At 39.4% G+C, this 21,446-nt stretch overlaps 1 protein-coding gene across 5 annotated transcripts; it reads right to left on the bottom strand.

Annotated features, from left to right (window-relative positions):
• Nucleotides 1-443: 443 nt before the first annotated feature.
• On the bottom strand, nucleotides 444-21,332 carry LOC105666160 (14-3-3 protein zeta). Of its 5 annotated transcripts, none has more exons than XM_012312904.3 (5): nucleotides 21,196-21,332; nucleotides 8,632-8,939; nucleotides 7,756-7,879; nucleotides 6,666-6,829; nucleotides 444-5,069 (listed from the first exon to the last, which is right to left on the bottom strand). In XM_012312904.3, exons 2-5 carry the CDS (start codon nucleotides 8,929-8,931, stop codon nucleotides 4,914-4,916), a joined length of 744 nt encoding a protein of 247 aa, XP_012168294.1. In that variant the 5' UTR covers nucleotides 8,932-8,939; nucleotides 21,196-21,332; the 3' UTR covers nucleotides 444-4,913. The 5 variants fall into 5 exon arrangements, with proteins under 5 accessions (XP_012168294.1, XP_048265290.1, XP_020720615.1 ...); XM_048409333.1 differs by lacking the exon at nucleotides 21,196-21,332 and adding an exon at nucleotides 20,625-20,748; XM_020864956.2 differs by lacking the exons at nucleotides 6,666-6,829; nucleotides 21,196-21,332 and adding exons at nucleotides 5,515-5,678; nucleotides 13,515-13,778.
• Between the last annotated feature and the right edge of the window lie 114 nt (nucleotides 21,333-21,446).

Here is a 21,446-nt window from a genome sequence, read left to right as displayed (position 1 = left end):
GAGTATTGTTAATACACAATCTGTTTTATTAAAAACCAATCCCCTCCACTTCTAGGCTTTTATTCGCTCGAATCAGTGTTGAAAATGATATCAAACAATTTTCAATTCACATCCAATCGAACCTATTTTTACCTATTTTCTAATTCTCTTCAGTATCTACATAAGATGGATCTCGAATCAATGATACCGAAGATAAATTATGACGAAGCTAGCGAGCATGAAAACGATAATAATAATATTAATTGTAACGAAGAATTCTTACTGTATAGGAACATTGTGCTTACGTTGGCCTAGCCTCCGAAATCAAGTTTTCAAAATCTGTATTTAAAATACTGTTAAGGATGTAAGCGTTATTATGTTTTTGGACTTATTGACTCAATATAGAATATACTGTCCTTCCAGAACTTGATAATACTGGAAAGCAGAACAATCGAGATTATGGCTTTTCTGAGACATTTTATCAGAATTTATTATTTCGTGTAAACGTTTATAATAATTATAATTTACAATTACGATGATCGATGATAAATACAAATAGAACAACATAACTCGGGACGAGGAAACTAGGAAAATGTAGCGGATGAATATTTGAAATTTGCGATGGCTAGCTTTCTCCACGAGGAGAGAGAGAGAGAGAGAGAGAGAGAGAGAAAGAGAGAGAGAGAAAGAGAGAGAAATTTTACGAATCGAAATATTATATAATTATTAAAGTGAAGGACAATGTTTTACCATTTGTTGTTATAACATAGTGATAAATATTTCGATAATCAAATTACTAATCTAAACTTTTACAATGATCGAGTAAAAAGTAATTAGAAACGAGAAAATGAATAAAGGAAATGAGCGCAGGAAGGATTCAAATAAGAAAATTACAAAAATTGTACATCACCCCTTCGTAACCCGTAAGAGATCTTCGCTCTCTTTATCTACAAAGTAAATTTACGACGATGTCATTAATAAAAAAAAAAAAAAAAGATATATGTATATATACATACTCGAAGATCAAAATATTGAAGGAAAAAGTATATAAATCGATTACAACGAATTAATGCTCCTTGTAGTAACAAGGATATAAGGACAAATGTTGATGGAACGCCGATGGTTTAGGAATTCCAAAAGGGGCCAAGGAGAAAGAAAGAGGAATTGAATATTACTAAAGATGCGCTACGCGAGACCGGTATTAAAGAACAATATATGTAGTTGCCTTCAAAGAATGGTGTCAATTTCCTTTTATAATATCTACCCGAACTCGCTTAACTGGTTCATTTATAGTTGGATTTAAGAAGACTCTCTCGGGAACCATTCTGCGTAATTTTATCGTACCATTCTTAGTTCTCAGTCTCTTTTGCATCGGTAACTAATACTTGCGTAAACCGATAGAAAACGCACATTAAAAAGAATAAAATTATCAATCACGGATTCAATCCGTACTTTTCGAACGAAATCGTAATCTACGGATTAGTATTGATTTCCCACGTTGCTATTCGGAATCGATTTTATGAATACCTCTGCAAAATCGACTCGTTTTCGTACTCCAACTTCGTTCATTCATACTCTATTGTGTGTTCAATGCGACAGAAACATGGACACATTAAAAAGTACAACATATTTGGGGAACGTTTACCCACGCAACACACGCTGTAATACCGATAATCGTTATTTGTTTCCATATGGTAAACATTTACGTATATTATTATATGTTTTGTGTCTGTATATGTAAGTCTACGCCTGTGTGTTTAGGGTAAGCGCGCGTATTTTACATACACTTAAAAGTATCCATGCATACGAGACGAAGAATATGTCGAGTTCACTCTACCGAGACAGGTAGATTAGGACCTAATGGAATGGACCGAACCAGAGGCGGATGGTGGATTTCTAAGGATTTCAACCGACTATGTAACAATAGAAACAGAGTAAAAAGAAACGAAAGCGAACAAATATTTAACGTTTATTTATTTTTAATATTGTAAAAAAGAATGATTGGTTTTAACATAGAAACAAATGGAATTTCGTTTATTCGATCGGCGAAAATTAGGAATTGTTACTTAGAATTTAACTAAGATACAAAACGGACTTGCCATAATTCTCAAATAATTAGAAGTACTTGATTCATACATATATACATGTTAATCCGCCCCTGGACCGAACGTATCCGTTGCATTTGGACGCGATCGATTTATCGTTATCGTTATCATTTGACTCTTTCCATTTTTAAAATGGCAACGTTCGTCCCTTTTATCAAGGTTTCGTTCGAGCCGATCATAGACTGTTACACGTCTTTGATCTGCCGTTTGAATACGTCACCCCGAGATACCAAAAGAAACATGTTGTTTGATAAGTTGTGATGGTTGATGGTACAGGTGTCACTATATAGGTGATCGATCAAGATCTATAACGGAGCTTTTATCCGTTAAAGAACAAACGGAAAAAAATTCATTCCGCCAACTTCGCATTTTTTTTTTTGCATTAACCGAATTCATAGATAATGCTGTGCTTAGAAGACATTCTGTAAAGTTATTAATATAAATTTGCAAAATAGCAGGATATAACGAATTATCCTCGACAATCTCTATCGACAAATTTCACGAGATCGATCATGCCGACAAAAAAAGCTGATTATATATATATAATATATATACATGCATACACTCACGCACATACATATATACAAATGAGTATAGATGCTTGCGTACTTGCGTATGTATGTTAAAATTAAGGAGAATATGATTTTTTTTACACGCGTACACATAATTTGTTCTCGTTTTCTTTTTTTTCCCTTTCGTTTATCATGACATTAGTAATCGAGTTTCCGGTAAATATCTGTTGTATATATATTATTGTGTATAATATATGTATATATATTATAACATATATACGGAAGAGAGGGGAAGAAAGAAAGATAGAAGAGAGGAGAGGAAATGGAGGAGGCGGAGCATAACGAGAGAAAGAGAATCACAGCTTGTGAGAATTATCGTAGTTAAAAATCAGGACAGAAGAAATATCGAGAGAAATTTCTTAAGAGGTAGTCACGTATCGATTGGCTGTTTAAGAAATCAAAATCAAGCGTCCCCTTCCTTCTCAGATATTCACGCGTTAGCAACGGACGGTCATGGCGTACGATGGATAAAAATGCATTCTTAAAGTTATGTGCTTCACTCACCTCGATAATACAGCAACTATGATAAGGGCACAAATTCGAATTTTGAAACAATATGTAAAAGCAAAAGAGTCGTTTTAAACGTGTCAATTATAAACCATACACACACGGGTACGCGTACACATAAAAAAAAATGAAATAGAAAACAGGAAACGAATATGCGCACAAAATGTAGTATTTTGTACTTGCGTGCACGCGTGTGTATGCATAAGACTTTTTCGTGTACTACTAACGTGCAATATGTAAAAAGTATTAAATGTAAAAATTAAGTCACCACTGATGTGTTGGAACTTAATAACTTAATGTATTTTTACTCTCCTTTCTCCTCCTGCGTTCTTCCCTTCGTATAATAATATCGTACTTGCTAGACAATGTGAAATTTAATTTAATGACAACTGGATATAATGTAATTAGATTCATGCGTGCTTTTTTCCTTTCACTTCGTTTCTTCTCGAATCTCTGTTTCGTTTAGCGATACTTTAGATGGTAAATAGTGAGCAGATTTGGGAGTAGTGACAGTGTTTCGTGGCTGTTTTTCGCATCCCGCGTCTCATCCGAACAGCGATATCGATATATGTTTCTGTTTCTATATACCCGTCAAAGACTAGTTTATTCAACATTTTACCTCTATCGGTCACGGTTCCGACAGCATCATTTACACCCCGTAATCTACTAGCGATTACCTCTTTCTCTTTTATAACGTTACATATAACATTTTTGTTCTCTTCTATACTCTTCGATACTATCTTTTACTACCTTATCGTTGTACGATGAGACAGCGTTTGCAAAATTCTCTCTGTCCTTTCCTCTGTTCATCCACAATTTGTTTTCTCCCGTTCTTCCACACAAACACGAGTCAATAACGCTTCCCTTGGATAAACTTGTTGTCAAGAGATCGAGTAACTCTCACGACTCGACCGCTTCCTTTCGTTAAGGGCCGCGCGAGGCGTGGTTACGCAATATCCTACGTTAATTTCGCATAAATTCGCTAATTTTTTCCTTGGCCTTTTGTTATTTTCTCTTCGTTTCTCTCTCTCTCTCTCTCTCCCTCCCCTTTCTCTCCATCCCCCCTCCCCCTCCTGTCGTAGATCGACACTCCTTTTGAAATTGAATACTCAAATTCAAAATTTTTGACGAGTGGCAATAGCGAGTATATTCAGCGACCGGCACGTGAATCGATCCTTTAAGAAAGGATACGGTCGAGAACGAGATTCTCTCGTGTTCGAGCTTTCGAATCGGGCGTAACAGCTGTGGCGGTGGCATTGGCAGCAGTGTGCGGTCGCGTTAGAACAAAGAGGTCGTGACTTTCGAGGAGGAGATTAAAAAAATTAGGATGCGGAAAAAAGGCGACGTTGCCCTTGCGAATGTGGAACTGAAGAAAGGTGGAAGGAAGTAAGGACGTAAAGAAGGAAGGCAGGAAAGATGAAAAAAAGGACGGAAGAAAGAAAGGGTGGGAGGCAGAGAGGGAGAGATAGAGGGGAAACCCGAAGAGGGATAAGACAGAATAATGAAACGAGGAATAAGAGTGATAGGATAGTAAAACAGACCAGATAATGAAGATTGTTAAACGGAATGAGAAAAGAATAAAAGTGATAGGGAAGGAGGGAGAGGGCAGCGAGGTACGCGAAGGACGAAAGGACAGGCGAATGAATAAATCGATCTCGGGTGGATGGATGGGTGAGCACTTCAAGGGACGGGGGGACGATAGAGAATAGGATGTTCTTATTAGGTTAGAAAGGACTTAAGCTTAGGAAGGTTAGTTATCTCCACCCTCCTGTGCTTCGTCCGCATCGCCCTGCGTGTCACTGGTCCAAAGAGTGAGGTTGTCGCGTAAAAGCTGCATAATTAGCGTGGAATCTTTGTAGCTGTCCTCGTTAAGTGTGTCCAATTCTGCGATTGCATCATCGAACGCCTAAAACATTTATGCAAACATTAAACTGGATAAAACGTACATTCCGCGTTTATTTCAATTTACACACACGATTTTATTCAGCAATCGCGCCAAAACTACAAGAACCGCATTCTTTCAATCACGCGAGATCACACGTTCGTGCAAAGCATTAACCAATTTCTATTAGAGATAGAAAATGTTACGAACATATACGTATTAAATGCGTATGATGCGGAATGGTTACCGGATACAGTGGAGACTAATTACAGCAATGATCACACCAAATATCGAAGGAGCTTCTTTCTTTCTGTTGCTTTTTTATGGGTTAGTATGCACTCAATAACATAGCATTTACCGCACAGTACCACGACACACTGATGTCAATTGTAAATTATATAAAGTACATTTATTTGTTTAACCTAAGATAGTCATCCAACCAAGCATCAAACTGTCGATTATCCCTAACCTGTTTGGCAAGATGACAGGCTCTAGCCGGAGAATTAATAATTTCGTAATAAAAAACGGAGAAGTTGAGTGCAAGACCGAGCCTGATGGGATGCGTAGGCTGCATTTTTGATTTTGCTATGTCAAACGCTTCTTGATACGCTTTCTGTGAATCCTCGACTACCGCTGCAATGCAAACCGAGAAATCTAAATTATGACTTTCATAAATTTCGAGATAGCACATAAACCTCTGTCGAGGTACATTTGTATAAGTGTATATGTATGTATGTGTGTGTGTGTGTGCACGTCAGAATCGGAAGGAATAAAAATAGGGAGAAGGAACCAATGGAGTGACTATCCATCCCCTGTACGCAACTAAGTTTCTCGGGTTAAATATTCATCCACGAGTTCGATCGCGAAGCTTAGAATACACGCCGATAAGTTGTAAAAGTAAAAGCGTCCTCCCATCGAAAGATAAAGTAAAATTATATTTTTGCCTCCACTGCATCACCACCGCCGTCGTCTTTCCTATTGCATCTTTCCACGATTGCTGTGAACACTACCGACATCATCCTCGTTTTTATAAATTATACCTGTTTGGCCAGCTGGCAGGCCTTGTCTGGTGAGTTGATGATCTCGTAATAAAAAACGGAGAAGTTGAGAGCAAGACCGAGCCTGATGGGATGCGTAGGCTGCATTTTTGACTTTGCTATGTCAAACGCTTCTTGGTACGCTTTCTGTGAATCCTCGACTACCGCTGTAATGCAAACCGGGAAATCCATATTACAATTTCTACAAACGTATACATAGAGCGTGACCTCCCTCTATCGCGATATATATGTAAGGGGAACCAAGGGATAGGAAGAACGAAGAGGAAACGGGAAAAGAAACGAGCATCCAGCTCGCGTGAATTCTACGCGAACATTTACAGTATTCGTTATGGTGTACGTGAGCGTACTATACGGTTGTGCGAACAAAAAGAAGTCGACCAGAGCTTAGGTACACGACAAGTTGGAAAGGTTAAAGTGCCTCTTCCATCACCCCATAAACGATAAAGCGGAATATCATGTTTTTTGCCTCCACTGCATCACCACCATCCTTTCGCATCTTTCCGCGATTGCTGTAAACTCTATTATCGATATGCGTATCAACCCTCGTCTTTGTGAATTATACCTGTTTGGCCAGTTGGCAGGCCTTGTCTGGAGAGTTGAGGATTTCGTAATAGAAAACGGAGAAGTTCAGGGCGAGACCTAACCTGATCGGGTGGGTAGGCTGCATCTTTGACTTGCTGATCTCGAACGCATCCTGGTATGCCCTCTGACTGTCGTCTACCACGGCTGAATATATTACGTGCAAAATTATCAGCAAAATTTCAACCTTTTCGTAATCGTCGATATTTCGAATTTAACACCGATGGTACCTCGATACATAGTCATCTTTAACGTTTCGTAGATAACGTGACGATGATAACGATATTAATAATAATAATTATAATAATAATAATGATGATGACAACAACATAGATACGGAACCATCCGATATACACTAACCGACATCAATTTACGAAACTTGTAATTCGACTTGTCCGCGTTTCAAACTAATTTCGAAACAAACGAAGAAACCTCTCTCTCTTGTATCTGTACGTTATTATGTGAATTTAACATCGAATATACACGAGTGAAATGAAACGTAACAGACGGTTTTGTCATTATCGAGAAAAATATGCGGCGTTAAATTCCACCAACGTTTTAGCAACGTTTTTCCGTTCAAGTATAACGCGTTATACGCAGATATTCCGACATAAGACGAGCGTCATGGAATTTTTCAAATCCACTTAAATCTAAGAATATATCAGAGAGTAGTTTCAACGAAGAACACCTGCCGTTGCAGCTGTGCTTCCTTTTTTCTTTTTTTTTTGAAGTACAACTACGAAAACGGTCGCAGGTACGAGAGCATTGTGCGACACCTTTCTATTCGAAGAAAGACGTATATCGATTCTCTCGTACGAATTCAATGTCAGATTACAGACAGTGTATCTTCTATGGCGCAGTTATACTTTCAAATTAACATGTATCTCAAAGAAACTTTGTAACGCGAAAGAGAAGAAGAAAAAAAAAAAGAAAAAACAAAATCTTACATCGTATTAACACTTTAGAAGAGCGTCGATGAAAAATCAACTTCGACTAACGGTGATTATTAATCGGAATCGGTAAAGTTGTAGTTGTATAGCTGTTAGTAATTTATCGCATTACCAGATACATACCATTTCTGGTTTCTCCGGTAGCGACTTCTGCGAGATACCTGTAGTAGTCGCCCTTCATCTTGAGGTAGAATACTTTACTCTCGGCATTACTAGCCTTAGGGATCAGGTACTTATCAAGGAGTCCCTGCAATGTTGACAGTGCAATCAATTTTTACACATTTTCCACTCTATTTAAATATTTACATCGATTTTTCTGTCTATTTATAAATGATGTCGCACAAAAATAAAAATCACCGTTTCCATCATATATATGCGAGTATACGACGAATATACCAGCGAGTATTGGGAAACACTTCTTTTGCTTTCCGTTTTCCAAACGCTCGTCGCTATAGCGGTTTGAAATATTAAACGCGTTTATGTAAATTTGTTTCGAATATTTGAACACGTCGCATCAAGCTAATCGCTATCAAAGCAAATTCAATCGCGATAAAGAAAGATGTTCTCGCGATTACTGAAACAAGTTTTGTCACGCTCCTTGGACGACGAGAAAAGATCGCAAGACGAGCTATTGGACAAGGAGCCGAGCCGGTGGTAATCAAGCCACGTGAAATCCAAACCGATGAGCGATCTTTGCTTTTGCCAGCCATTGGAATACGCAGACGCGACAGAAAGGATCGTTCACCGATGTAAGACGATCCATTTATAAACACCAAAAGCCAGCTACCGGTCCTTGGGGATGTGTTAAATCTACCATATCAGAATGTTCCGATCAGAATAATGCAAGTATCGTAGTTGATCGTGTGCGTCCCATCCTCTTAAGAAGGAAATACGCAAACATTTTCCATTTATGTGAATTTCTTTATTCGTCAAATCGAAATTGCACTGTTAATTGGTAATAAAATTTGAAAGAGAAGTGAAAAAGGAGGGAATTCTTACCAATACGTCATAACAAATTTCACGCAGCTCCTTCTCAACCTTTTCCCTATATTCCTTGGCCATCTGCTGTTTGCGCTCAGAACCTTCGGTTTTCTGCTCAATGGAGGAGATGACTCGCCACGAGCTACGTCTTGCACCAACGACATTCTTATACGCTACCGACAACAAGTTCCTTTCCTCGTTCGATAACTCGACTCCTGTTTCGGTGACTGCCTTCATCGCAGCTGCCATATCATCGTACCTCTCTGCCTGCTCGGCGAGCTTTGCACGCTGAACCAATTCCTCCTTATCGACGGACATTGTGTCGGCTAGAAAACAAAAATCCCGATATATAGAGCTGAACCATCAACGAGGGAATTCAGTCAGGCGTGATTGAAAGGACGAAGAAAATATTAGTGAAAAGGAAAAGAAAAAGAGAAGAGAAGAGAAGAGGAGAGGAGAGGAGGTGTGTACATAACGTACATCGACACAGGCGTAACGGTACAACACAGTTGGATTAACTCGCGGCTTCAATGTCGCTGAGTTCCTTTTCTCATCTATCCGGGAGTCGCTGGTACGCGCGTGAGAATAGATTTCACCGACGCGTTTAGAACACAGTATGACGTACTCGGGCCATGCGCGCGCGTGCTTCAACCTAACTGGCCTCGTTCGCACATAGATCACGAGTGTCGCAAGTATTTTCTTCCTTCTTCTTTGAAAAGAAATAGGGAATTTCTTTTTGAAAGCTATGGATGAGCAGATGTTTCGAAAACGCAGTTACATTTCCTTTCATTTGATTTGATAACGGTCATTGACAATGGATTTACCCGAAGGAGAAATTCGGCCTTTGTCAGCCTTGACCATGAACGTCGTCACGTGCACCTTTAGCTCTGAACGAAACATTTTTACGTTCTAAAGCAAATCGAATTGAATATAATGGATTTCACTGTTCGATAAAAATCTACGTTTCTCTTGCGATCAACGACCAATTCAATCACTTTAATGCATAAAACTATTTTACGTTGAAAACGAACTTTTAATTAATTTTTCGCAATTTCCAACCATTTTTATCCAATAATATACATAATAATTATGATACTCTCTTATCACGATTAGTATCTACGAATTATGCACTCAGCTAATAAATTATTTGCAATGGAATGATGTTATCGCGCGATTATTCCTACCGATTATGTTGAAAACGATACAAGCTACTGCAAACGTTTCTTTTCCTGTTTCTATTAATACCGGTAGATTTTTATGTGCATTCGATCGATTTTTATCCGTTACATTTTTAAGGAAGATAAAAGCGAGTATAACGATTGTGGAATCTTCCATAAAATGATCGATTGATAAGGATCGCGCATAAATGGGAAGAATAAAACTTCAACGACATCTTTACTAACGTGGATATAATCGCATGGTAACGATGAGTCACTGCATCGGACCGCGTTACAACGCCAAACCGTAGTAGGCACACATCTAAACATCTCGACTCCTTTTAACACGTTCTACGACCGTTCGTCGACCGTGCGCGCGCACGCGCACCCGAGATCTTCAGTTTCGTATTTGTACGCGTTTTACCCTAGATTCTCGATCTCAACGATCGATTAAGGACGTCGATTCATGGATAAAATCAGCGAAAATCGTCGACCACGATCAACAGTAACTAGAAAGAATCCATAATATCTGCACAGAACTTTTATATTAGCTATATCGCATATGGCGCCTGATTCTCCCCCAATGAGTCACGGCGGCAAGGAACATCGTTGTGACGCGACGTAATAAGCAAATCTATATACTTCTCACGCGTACGCGTCGATTACAACTGCACCCAAGAATGAAAGTAATGAATCGCGGATTATACCGGAAACGATACTACCATTTCTTTACGTGTTCCCCTACCGATGTTTAACGACGTTTCATTTGACTTCAAGCAGAGTCGTTTTCTACTTCCATTCGTATCGATCTTCCTCCTTTCTTTCTCGTGCACACAAATAACGCGCAAACTCCGTTCGATTCTCGTTTCAAGATTTCAGACAACTCGAAAAAATCAATTAGCGAAGTCATTTCGAATACGACGATCTATCCCTATACATACGATAAATACGAATTAGTCCATCACTTATCACGATAATAGCAATAAAAAATTTGGAATTTGCTACAAGAAAATAAAACACGTTGTTCTTATTAGCCTACTTCTAATCATAAGCTGAAACGCTACTGTAACACATCAATCATTGGTATTCAAAGTAAGTAATTTTAAAAGCTGGAACATGATCGATTTCGTTTACGTGCGATATATATGGTAAGTCTTTGTTATTAATTCCTCGAGCGAAATGCATTCTGTGCTACTTAACGCGCAGACGGAGTAACGAACAACGGTGTTTTACGTATCAATCAGTAAACGTTTACATCATTGTCATAAAGCAACCATGAAGCAGTTCTGCCAAACGACTATTCGCAAAGCGGCGCACGCGTATTTTCCATAATTTGCGCATACCCAATTTACGAGTGCGATTCAACGTTGAAAAACAGATGAGCAGTTTTTCGAAACTTGTTTTCTTTTAGTGCGCCTTATCACGCTGGTAAATATAACGACGATGCAAGTTACGTAGAAACTGCGTATGAATCGTTATTGTCGCGATCACCGTTCACATCCATTCATCTAATAGGACTGTTGGGATACGAAGACATTATGTCACCGGAAAAAGCTACCGTTTTTCTGTAAAAATGTATATACGGCAACGAAAATTAGACTAAAATTTCTTGTTCACGTGCTTTCCTGATATTTACTGATAGTTTTCGTGATATTTTTGAGCTATTATAAATCGGATTGGAACATTGCACCATGCAAAAAGATATTCAAGAATACGTTGTTCACACGACGTTCAAGAAAAACGATTAATCATAAATCTTATTACAAGATATACGTTCATCGAGCATCGTTTTTCACGTTAATGTGCAAATAGTCAGTAAAATTATGTGCGACGTAAGTAATTACAAGCTGGATTAGTAATCAAATCGAGATTCGATTGAGCATCTCGGAGAAAACATATATCCATGCATCGATATTACAAACTGAAAGGTATTAAAATGGCAAATTGCGAATCAAACGAGTTAGTTTCTTCGAAATTTCGTATCATTTCGTATGGTTGTTATCATTGGTCGATTATTCGACACGTAGCACGATCCGCGTGACGGTAGATAGACGGAAGGTCAAGCAGCCAAATTCTTCTTCGAAGAAACCCGGACGGAAATATTAAACCGGTAGGTGTATTCGACGTCCTATATTTAATCGCGCGCAATCACCTGGCTTTAGGTTAGCAGAGACTCGGCGACACTGTTGCCGGATCTACAAGAGAACTAATGAGAAATCCCACGTTGCCAGTGAAATATTTCCGGCGCAAATTTTTCAACCGGATCGCGAATGAAACGTGACGAAATACATACAACTGTTTGTGCGAACTAACCGATATAAATTCTACATCTACTTCTTTTGGTCAAACCTACTTCGATAAACGATACGAGCGATTAACGCGTTCGATTCTCTGTCATCGTTACTCATCCCGAAATACATATTTCGTGCTTCTTTTACAATTTCTTCATACCCTTATCTTTCTTCTTTCAAATACCATAACGATTCTTACAATTCATCTCGTATTAACTTCGCATTTGGTTCTAAATAGGTCCCCATTAGCCGGCCCCATTGTCTATCACGACCAATCCCACATTACATTAAAAATCTCGAAAATGAAATAACTTACATGATATAATTACCAAAAAGCGATAATTTCAGTCACTGAGATGAATACTAGCGAAGATAAAGATGTCGCACGGATCGAAAAACGTGACATCTCTGTCACGTTGATAAAAATACGAATTTTATCAGCCGACTCTCATTTATCTATGTCTATCTATATCTCGTTATATTACGCGTTATATTCTGTACGACAAATTACCGTTCTGTTAACGTACATTACGCTTACTTTAAGTCGTTATTTTTCGCATTTAAATACATTAGCCAAAATTGATAAACCAAAGAAATAAGAGGAAACGAGGAGGTTTAATAAAATTTTACCAGTTGCCGTACGAACACGTTTTAGGAGGCAGAAAAAGACATTCAATTTAGACACGCAAAGTGGTAGCTTCCGTGGGAGGTGAGGAGCAAAACTGATGCTGTCAGGCCGAAGGTCAAACGCGCGAAACGCTTTGAAATAAAAAAAATTGTGTACATTTATCATGAATGATTTGAGGTTATGCTCGACGTAGTCGCGTATCTCAGCCGAAGAGGGAGCAGTCAAACGGAGCGCCACGGCGCTACTTTCACGAAGCGAGAGCGAAATTCCTTGTCTACGCTCTCTCCCTCTGTCTTTCTCTCTCTCTCCTTAGTTAACACGCCCCGTCCTCGAAGCGTTCACAACCGCTTCATGTCGCGATATGGACTTGAACAAGCCGAGGACAAAGAAACCAACAACGGGAACACCTTGCTTCCGGTGAAAAACGAATCGGCGTCATTGCGGAGACCGCGCCGATTCACTTCGATTCTACTGCGTCGCAGTATTATACCGCAGAGATCGATAACCGATTCACTCTCCTTGACTCGTTAGTTTAATCGTAGAAAAACGCGACACAAAGCGAAATTTCTAGCACATTCCCGAAATACTAATACGGCCTGAAAAAAAGAGGCTCAAATAAAGGAGATACGGAAGCAATCACTTGTGCCTTGGCATGCATGGCAAAGAACGAACTCAAACGAAAAAGATAAAAAAAGAACTAAATAGGTAGAAAATAATTAGAGATTTAAGTAAATCGAGAGAGGAACTCGAAGATAGAGCAGAAAAGTAAATGCGAGACACAGACTTATAGAAAAGAAGCGGAGCAACGAATCGTCGCAATCTTACCTATATTTAAAGTCTTTTGTACAATAAATACTTAAATAAATATACGATCAGCGTATTCCGTAGTTTTCGCGTAAAATCGGGAGGGGGGCCGAAAACTGACTAGACTCTCGGTACTGCTAGTTCTTTTTTGTTCAGGGGGGGTAAAGAGCGAGAGCGTATTACGCGGAGAAACTACGCCGGGTCTTTTTCCTCAGTCACTCAGTTACGGTACCACACATCCCTCAGTGACCACTCCCGCACGACTGAGCCGGCAACGCTGCTCATGGTGGGGACTCGGCGCGCCTCGTGCCCGGACTCGTCCGCATTCGGTTTTACTCGTCCTAGGTCGGTTTCCCTCGGTTTCCTTCGTGACCGAGCCGAAGTATTGATCGGTTCGCCCAGCATGGCCGGCTTGAAAGTTTGGGTGGGGCAGTGGCGCACGGTTGTCCCTGTCCCGGGACGCCAGCCATGGAATACGATGCGTAGCGTCGTATTGCGCTGCGCTACGCAGCGCTACGCGTTATATATTCTGCATATATACTTTCAATATCTCTTTCGCATGTATTCTATATCATTGCTCTTTCTTTTTTCATTCCTTTCCCTTCCCTTCTCCTCTCTTCTCTTCTCTTCTCTTGTCGTTTCTTTTCTTTCTTCCTGCCTCATATCCCTTCAAACTTGTTTTCTCGAATTAAATCAATCGGATAGGTACATCCTTTTCTCCATCGTTTTTTACGTCAAGTCCACTTTTCTCGTACTTCTTATTTTTCGTTAATTACGCTGTATAAGTTACCAAAATGTCATTTTCCATGGTTGTTTCAAATCAGTGAAAAATTGAAATCGTGGAAAGTCGTGATAATTTTTTAGCGATTTGTTATATAGGTACATATATATTCTCATGTATATATTAATGTTTTACACGTTTATTTGTATACATAATTAATTGCATTTATATAATTATTACGATATTTGTAGAAAAGGCACTTCGAAAAGATTCGAATGACGAAATCATTTTCCATTTTAATAAAAATGTATGTGAACAGTAAAAATTGAACTTGCGCGTAAAATCAAATCCTCAACGTGACGCGAAAACACGTGTATCATCACGTGATACGCAGTTCTTGCCGGCGAATCATTTTGAGAATATACTATATATCAAATAAACATCCAAAGACATCGATTGATTTCTATTTTCATTTTAAATGAAACTACTTTTCGTTGTATGGTTCGCCAACTTGTAATCTAAGTATGTAAACGTAAAATCAATTGCAGTACGTATTAAACGGTAAAGCGGCTTTCCGCAAAATCTTCTGGCCTCGAGATTCGTTCTTTTCAATAATTTCTGAATTTTTATACAGATTCACGTCACGAACGCAGGTACATATATTTTGATTTTTTGATATTTTGATTATATGAGGTGAAAAAAGAGGGAGAGAAAAGGAAAAGGCAAGCTAGAAAAAGAGACAAATTAAAAATGGGAATGCATTTGGTTCGATAAGGAAAAAAAGACAAACGTAGACGATTCGTATCAACGAGAATACAAGTATAGAAAAAGTGGTAATTATGTAGAATACAATGGTTGTATCGGGAAGACGCGTACAAGAAGAGGTAGGTAGTTTTTGTCTCCTTTACTCTTTAGCTGGTTGGCGAAGCTAAAATGAAATATTGATCTGCGGAGGCGCGCGCAACCCCTGCAACCGACCCGCCCTTCTGCCTTGGCCACCATTTTCCATTGCTCACCCCCAACTCTCCTAATGCCGTTTTGCCATTCTTTGCCGAATCTTGTAGAAATAGCGTATTTATTTCGACCAATTGTTCCCGAGAAATTTTTTGGTAAAAGAAACAGATAAATCGATAATATAGTTCGTGGCTGAATCATTCAACCATGCATCAAATCGTAATGCTTCTTTGTCCTAAGTGTTGTACCGTTGTAAATGTTGTACGTTTTTCATAGTTCTTTTACAACAAAGCAACCTTTGGCTTCCATTTCGTGATCATCGTACACTTGTAGGAACAATCTTCCTATCCTTTAATTAAGACAACGTAACCTTGAGCTGCTTGCAATCCTTTAAACTCTTCTCTTTCAAGCAATCAAACTTTCGACATTTGAAAGCTATGTGATTAGACGTCATTAGCTGTCGTTTAGCATCTAATATCGTTATTCGCACTTTCACTGGCCATAACACGCAGTCCAAATACCTATCATAAACCGATCGAAAGTAGAATAGCATCAAGTTAATTGTCTTCGGCAATCCTTAAAACGAGTAGCCTTTGACATGCTTGCTCTTACACATTAACGATGACCAAACAAACGAGTCGCAACGAGTCGATCGATAGTAATCAAGAAAATAAGAGACAAGTTCAAGCGTTACGTTTTCGTTTGATTCTTTCGTTGATTTATCATAGCTTGTTATTAGTGATAGCGTATCGATACCACTGAATTTAACGTTTGAACGTTTCATACGAAACGACAGGTAATTCGATGGCAAACAATAAAGTAAAGTAGTAGCTCCGCATGCACAGCCGATTATGGAATGTACCTGACTCCAGGTATATTCCTACCGATCAACGTAAGTACGTATATACAAACATGAGAGAGAAACAGGTGGGCAACGCATGAACTTGCCGTCTCGATTCGACCGTTTTATTGCACGTAATAAAAACTCAGTAGCAAATACGAAGGAATTCTTCTAATTTCGAGTCCATAGCGGTAAGACGTTGAGAAGTAGCGAAGTAATTCAGTTGCTGTCATTACGACTCTATCGATATCACTCTTCGTACAGTGGGAAACAAGAGATTAGATTTCACGCTACCGATTCGTACGGCACAAAGTATGTAATATTCCGATAAACACGTTAGATTCGAAAGGACATCATAGAATAATACGATATGTGATAAGCGTGAAATAAATTGCATCATAGACTGTGCAGTAGAGCGAGCGACGTGGGTATGGTTGACAACCGTTGGAAGATCGGGTGAAATAAGTTGCGACAGACTGCGCATCAAGGTGCGTATAGCGATGCACGGTGTTACGTGAAGCACAGTGCGTGTCAAACGTTTAAGAGCGCGCGATATTACCGACGAGAGCAAGTCGTTCGAAGAGCGCCCTGCGAGCGCGGTAGCTGCAAGAACTTTGCAATTTTCGATTTCCAGACGACAAACCAGCTTATTCACGAGTGACTTCTTTTAGATTTAATTCAGCTAAAATTTGTAAGAGGGATACGGTTAAACGATACCACTGCTTTTTCTCTGTTCAGCAGACGAACAAATATTTGACGCAGAAACGAGCAGTTTTTCGCAGGACGTCGGTAACGACCGATAAGGCAAAAGAGCTCGTTTGATCGTCGGTCGGCCATGAACGAGTTTCTCGTTTCACGCGAAGAACTAACTTGAATACGCCTTTTCGAGAATAGATGATCGATATAAACGTATCGAATGAAATGAAGAAAAAGAGAGAAGTGCAGGCCATCAAGGATCGAGGAAGCGTAACTGTTACGACACTGACCTTGTACAGGTGGACCGGCTTAAAACTGTCCTCGTATTTTCCAAGCTTCGTCGCGCCTAACGAAATTCTCCATTACCTCGTCGCGTCGTCGAAGCACCGGGCGTAGTCGCCAGACTCGAGGATATTTCGTTATTGATTTTCAATAGTATATGCACCATGCTATTTTTATTGCTGTGTTCTACAAGATTTGATAATATATCGAGAAACCAACGAGTAGGAATGATCAGTGAGCAAAGTGCGAGTTATAGGTACGTGAAAAAGCGTAAGAAATATTTGTATTTACGACACAATGCAAATAAAACGATGGTAGTCGAGAGTCGTGTCAACGCGCGAGACATCAGCAACCAGTTTCCGATTGAAATACGTATAAAGGGCGAGCTTTTGCGAACAAGCAACAACGTGTACTACAGGTGGTAGAGCGTACGGATAACGTGTAGGCGTGATATTGCAGCTGCTTCTATATTTTTTCGATTCTCATCTCCAACCGAGTGCGTATCTCTGTTCCCTTCGAAGGAGTTCAACTCGATGATTTCCACCATCTATTCTACGAAATCTACATTCTCCGTTGCTTCTTCCTTAACCACCTTGCTGTTATTCCCATGACTTATGTTTTATTTTACAATTAAGGGAAAATAAAAAGAAGGAAGAAAAGGGAGAATCATGTGAAAAACTCGTGCTTGTTTAACACGCTGTTATTGCCGGTGCTCGAATGGCTAACTCGGGCAATCGACGTAGCAAGTGCGTGCTTGTACCGCTGCCATTCACTCGTCTTCCGTTACGCTCGATATTTTCATTCACCTACGTCGAAATCTTATGCCAACTTGAGTTCATCGAGCACACTAACGAGGTGGGGGAAAGATCGACTGCAACGGGTCAGACTTCTTTCGACTTTTATGCTACTCTACTACTCGCTTCTTCTAGTTTCACGTTCGACCACACACACACGTACACGCGCACGCGCGCGTCGCACGCAAAAGTTGTCGATAAAAGGGATAAAATCGCAAACGCTCCTGCCGCATTACGATTTATACAAACCGAATAGTTTCCGTATCAACACGATCCGCCTCCACAAATCGATCACACGATTTATGCGACGATCCTATCAAACGTACGAAAAGTTATCGAACCGGACACATTGCTCATCTCAGACTACCAGCAAAAATTAAATCTGATTATTCTTGAAAAAATCGAGCAAAAAACATAGTGCGCAATTGGTATTTACGTTAGAGGTGGCGTGCGTACATTCAAAGAAACGAAACACAGCGCCAGCTATACAGGATGAACTCGCACGAGTTTCTGCGTCAGCCGTCTTGGAATAGCGAATGATGTCAAGCTCGCTGCTTCGATTCGGTTCAGCTCGTTCGTTCACGAGTTGGCCAAATACACGATACTTCGCGATACATTCGCTGAATCGAGAGGATCTTTCGAAACTTGGAGATTCTACAATACCGACTAATCGAATCGATATATTGATGTTACTGAAACATCATTAGCTATAAGAACAAAAGATAATATGCGACGCTTGCTCGAATGTCTTAGACTCGGGGAACCAATTTGGAGACGTTTGAAAACATAGTAACATAGGAACGATACGAAAAAGCGAATAGCGCAAACTGGTGCAAGCACACCTATGTTAATAAAAAACCTCTACGATTATATCTTCTTATCGTCAATAATTCGCAAATAACGTCGATATTTTGCGGAAGGATGCTTAACATAAACAATTACGTAAAAATATTTCCGAATAAATAAACAAGCGTGTCACTCGAATAAAATTAATAATTTCATCGAATGGAGTAGCAAAGACAAAATAGGTAGAGGAAAAGTCTGTCTAGTTCATTCTTTTTAAACAAAAGAAAACACCGCTCGATTTAGTCGTTAGCAGTAAAGAGAATGTAGAAAAGTTCAGATGCGATCACTCGTCAAAATGGCAATACGATCGTGAACAATGATTAAAGAGACACGCGACGTTCTTGTCATATCCAAGATACCTTATTAACCGGTAAAATTCAATTTCCGACCGTACACGACACTCATACCATACACACTTCCACAAATTTCGATCGCGGCCACAAAGTGTTATACCTATGGTTCGTCCATGGAACCATAAAATCGATAGCTGACTACCCGTTCGATAACGCGTTTAATTACCGTTTTCTCTCATTGTCAGTTGTCCTTGATATATAACACTACATGTAACAACACGACCACCGAGACTTTCCTCAACCTCTAACAAGCAAGAACTTGTTTGTTTTTAACCAACTAGGTTTAGCTGTTTAGTTTATAGTGTTACGTTAAAAGAACGAACAATGATAGCTAAGGGTAGCGAATAACTTACTAGCGTTCAGCAAGAACAACCCCCTACTACTGCTCGGGCAAATTCTTGAGCATACCAATCAACAACTCGAGACCGCACGCATACTCATCAATTTATTATTACTTATAAACTTAGCGCGACAACTATCATTCGAAGCTTTTCTCGCGTTATTTCGGGATTTTTCATTTCAAATTTGAACTTACAATAATTGCACGCCAAATTACCGAATTATGGAAAGAAAAAAATAAGAGAAAGGTGGAAACGATGATCGAACGAAGGGAAGGTCAGACTGGAAAAAAGAAAGAATAGAACATTGACATGAATCGATAGAATTACCGTGCCAACGATGTTTACGACTTTTCCAATAAATTTAGAAATGGAATGGAAAACACCTTGAAATAACAAAATGGCAAACTTATGGAACACATCACCTATATGATAACGAGCGAGCCTTAATAATGAAGCTTACGGGAACGAAAATCTGTCGTCGGAATTATCGTCATAGCCATCGTCATTGTTGACCTTGGCAAAATCAGTAAACTTTATCTCAATTCGAGTTGTTCGATGACCGAGAAAGAGTAAAAGAGAGGTGCAAGAAAGGGAATTCACGATCCTCCACTACGAACAAATGCCTAAGTACCTTCTACTAAAATTGCCAATTAACATTATTCTCGCTAATGATCGATCGATTACGCGTGTGTCGGCAAACGAACGTGAAGAGAACAGCTGCAGCATTAATATTTTTCATATTAAACAGAACGCTAATTAATGTCATCAAAAATAAAAAATAATTTGCTATAAACTAATTGAAGAGAGAAGGTAGAGAATGGCGCATTACTGCGTCCAATCTTTTTCGTGGAAATACTTTACGGAATTTAATGACGTACTACATATTTTGAGAAAAGTGGACGATTATGAACTGCGCGCGTGTTATGTCGGTCAATAATGAGACAGTACATAAATTTATACATAGCCTAACGCACGGGAACTAAAATCGAATGTTACTATTGATGGATACCTATATTACGTATATGGACTTGGGTGTTTATCAGGCAAGATGTGTCGACGCAATATCGAAAGCACGATGATCGGTTCACCTGTCAAAGGGCGTGTGCTCGGCACAACGCCTTTACGAAGATGGAAAGCGCGTGTCGTGCTTTAACACGATTTCAAGCGGAAGCAGGCCAAATACATATTGTGCGCGAGAGAACAAGCTAAATCTACTACGCAATGTATCTCCGATTTCTCCGAACCATATAAGGGATCAAATATTGCAAGCAAATATTAGTTGTAACATCGATCCAGCACTTACGCGGTTAGTTGTCATATCAAGAAATTCCTATGTTCGATGAAAACAACTGCCAATACGTTAACTATCGTGTAGATACAAAGTAGAACGAGATTTGAAACTAATTATTTTTTCGATTCTTTTTAAGCATAAAATGTATAATTTCATCACCAACTATACAACTAAGATGGCGGCAATTATCTTGTTCGTTAGGGCTGTCGCGTCGCGTGCGTCGCATCCGCTGTGAGCGGCAAGTGACTACCTTCAGACCTCCTTTTTATCGTACTGGAATCTAACGAACTTTATTAAAATGATAATTCGTTCGATAAACGAAACGATATGATGATGTACACCAAACGAGAACGAGTCGAAAAGAACGATTTCGACTACCAAAATGTAATAAAACGACCAAGTTATAAGTTATTTCGAGCAACTTGTGAAAAAGATCAGGCGACTGCATGGCTACGGGGTCTACACGATCCGCGTTCAATTACACTTCGTATTATTTACGGGCGATATTTTAAAAGACATTGCGTGCAATGACCTCTGCTTCACTTGTACACACGCATATAATTACGTTTGAAAAAAGACTCACCTTTAGAGTGTTACAAACGGCCTAGAAAGTCGAGGCTTCGGCGTATTCAACGGCTCCCGTCCACTACGATCTCACAGAGTGCACTGGCGCAACGAGCGGAAGCCGCCATCTTGAACTGCATTCACTTGACGCTTTCCGTCCGTTCGAAATATACTTCTTTACCATTCCCGCCTTTTCTCAACTCTATAGACAAACTATTAATTCGCTTGTGTGCATTTGACAAAATTAATTATTTTACATTTTTCCAAATA

Source organism: Bombus terrestris, chromosome 10, assembly GCF_910591885.1.
Source record: "Bombus terrestris chromosome 10, iyBomTerr1.2, whole genome shotgun sequence".
In the NCBI taxonomy this organism is placed as follows: domain Eukaryota; kingdom Metazoa; phylum Arthropoda; class Insecta; order Hymenoptera; family Apidae; genus Bombus; species Bombus terrestris.
The sequence above is the reverse complement of the archived record's forward strand: the minus strand, read 5'-3'. Positions and strand labels throughout refer to the sequence as shown.

Bases quoted from the DNA above. Each gene is read 5' to 3' on its own strand.
- LOC105666160 (XM_012312904.3), bottom strand. From the start codon at position 8,931: ATGTCCGTCGATAAGGAGGAATTGGTTCAGCGTGCAAAGCTCGCCGAG. The intron at 6,830-7,755 runs GTATGTATCTGG...TAATATATTCAG, and splicing joins TACCGGAGAAACCAGAAATG to CCGTGGTAGACGACAGTCAG. The intron at 5,070-6,665 runs GTATAATTCACA...TAAATGTTTTAG, and splicing joins CCTGCCAACTGGCCAAACAG to GCGTTCGATGATGCAATCGC.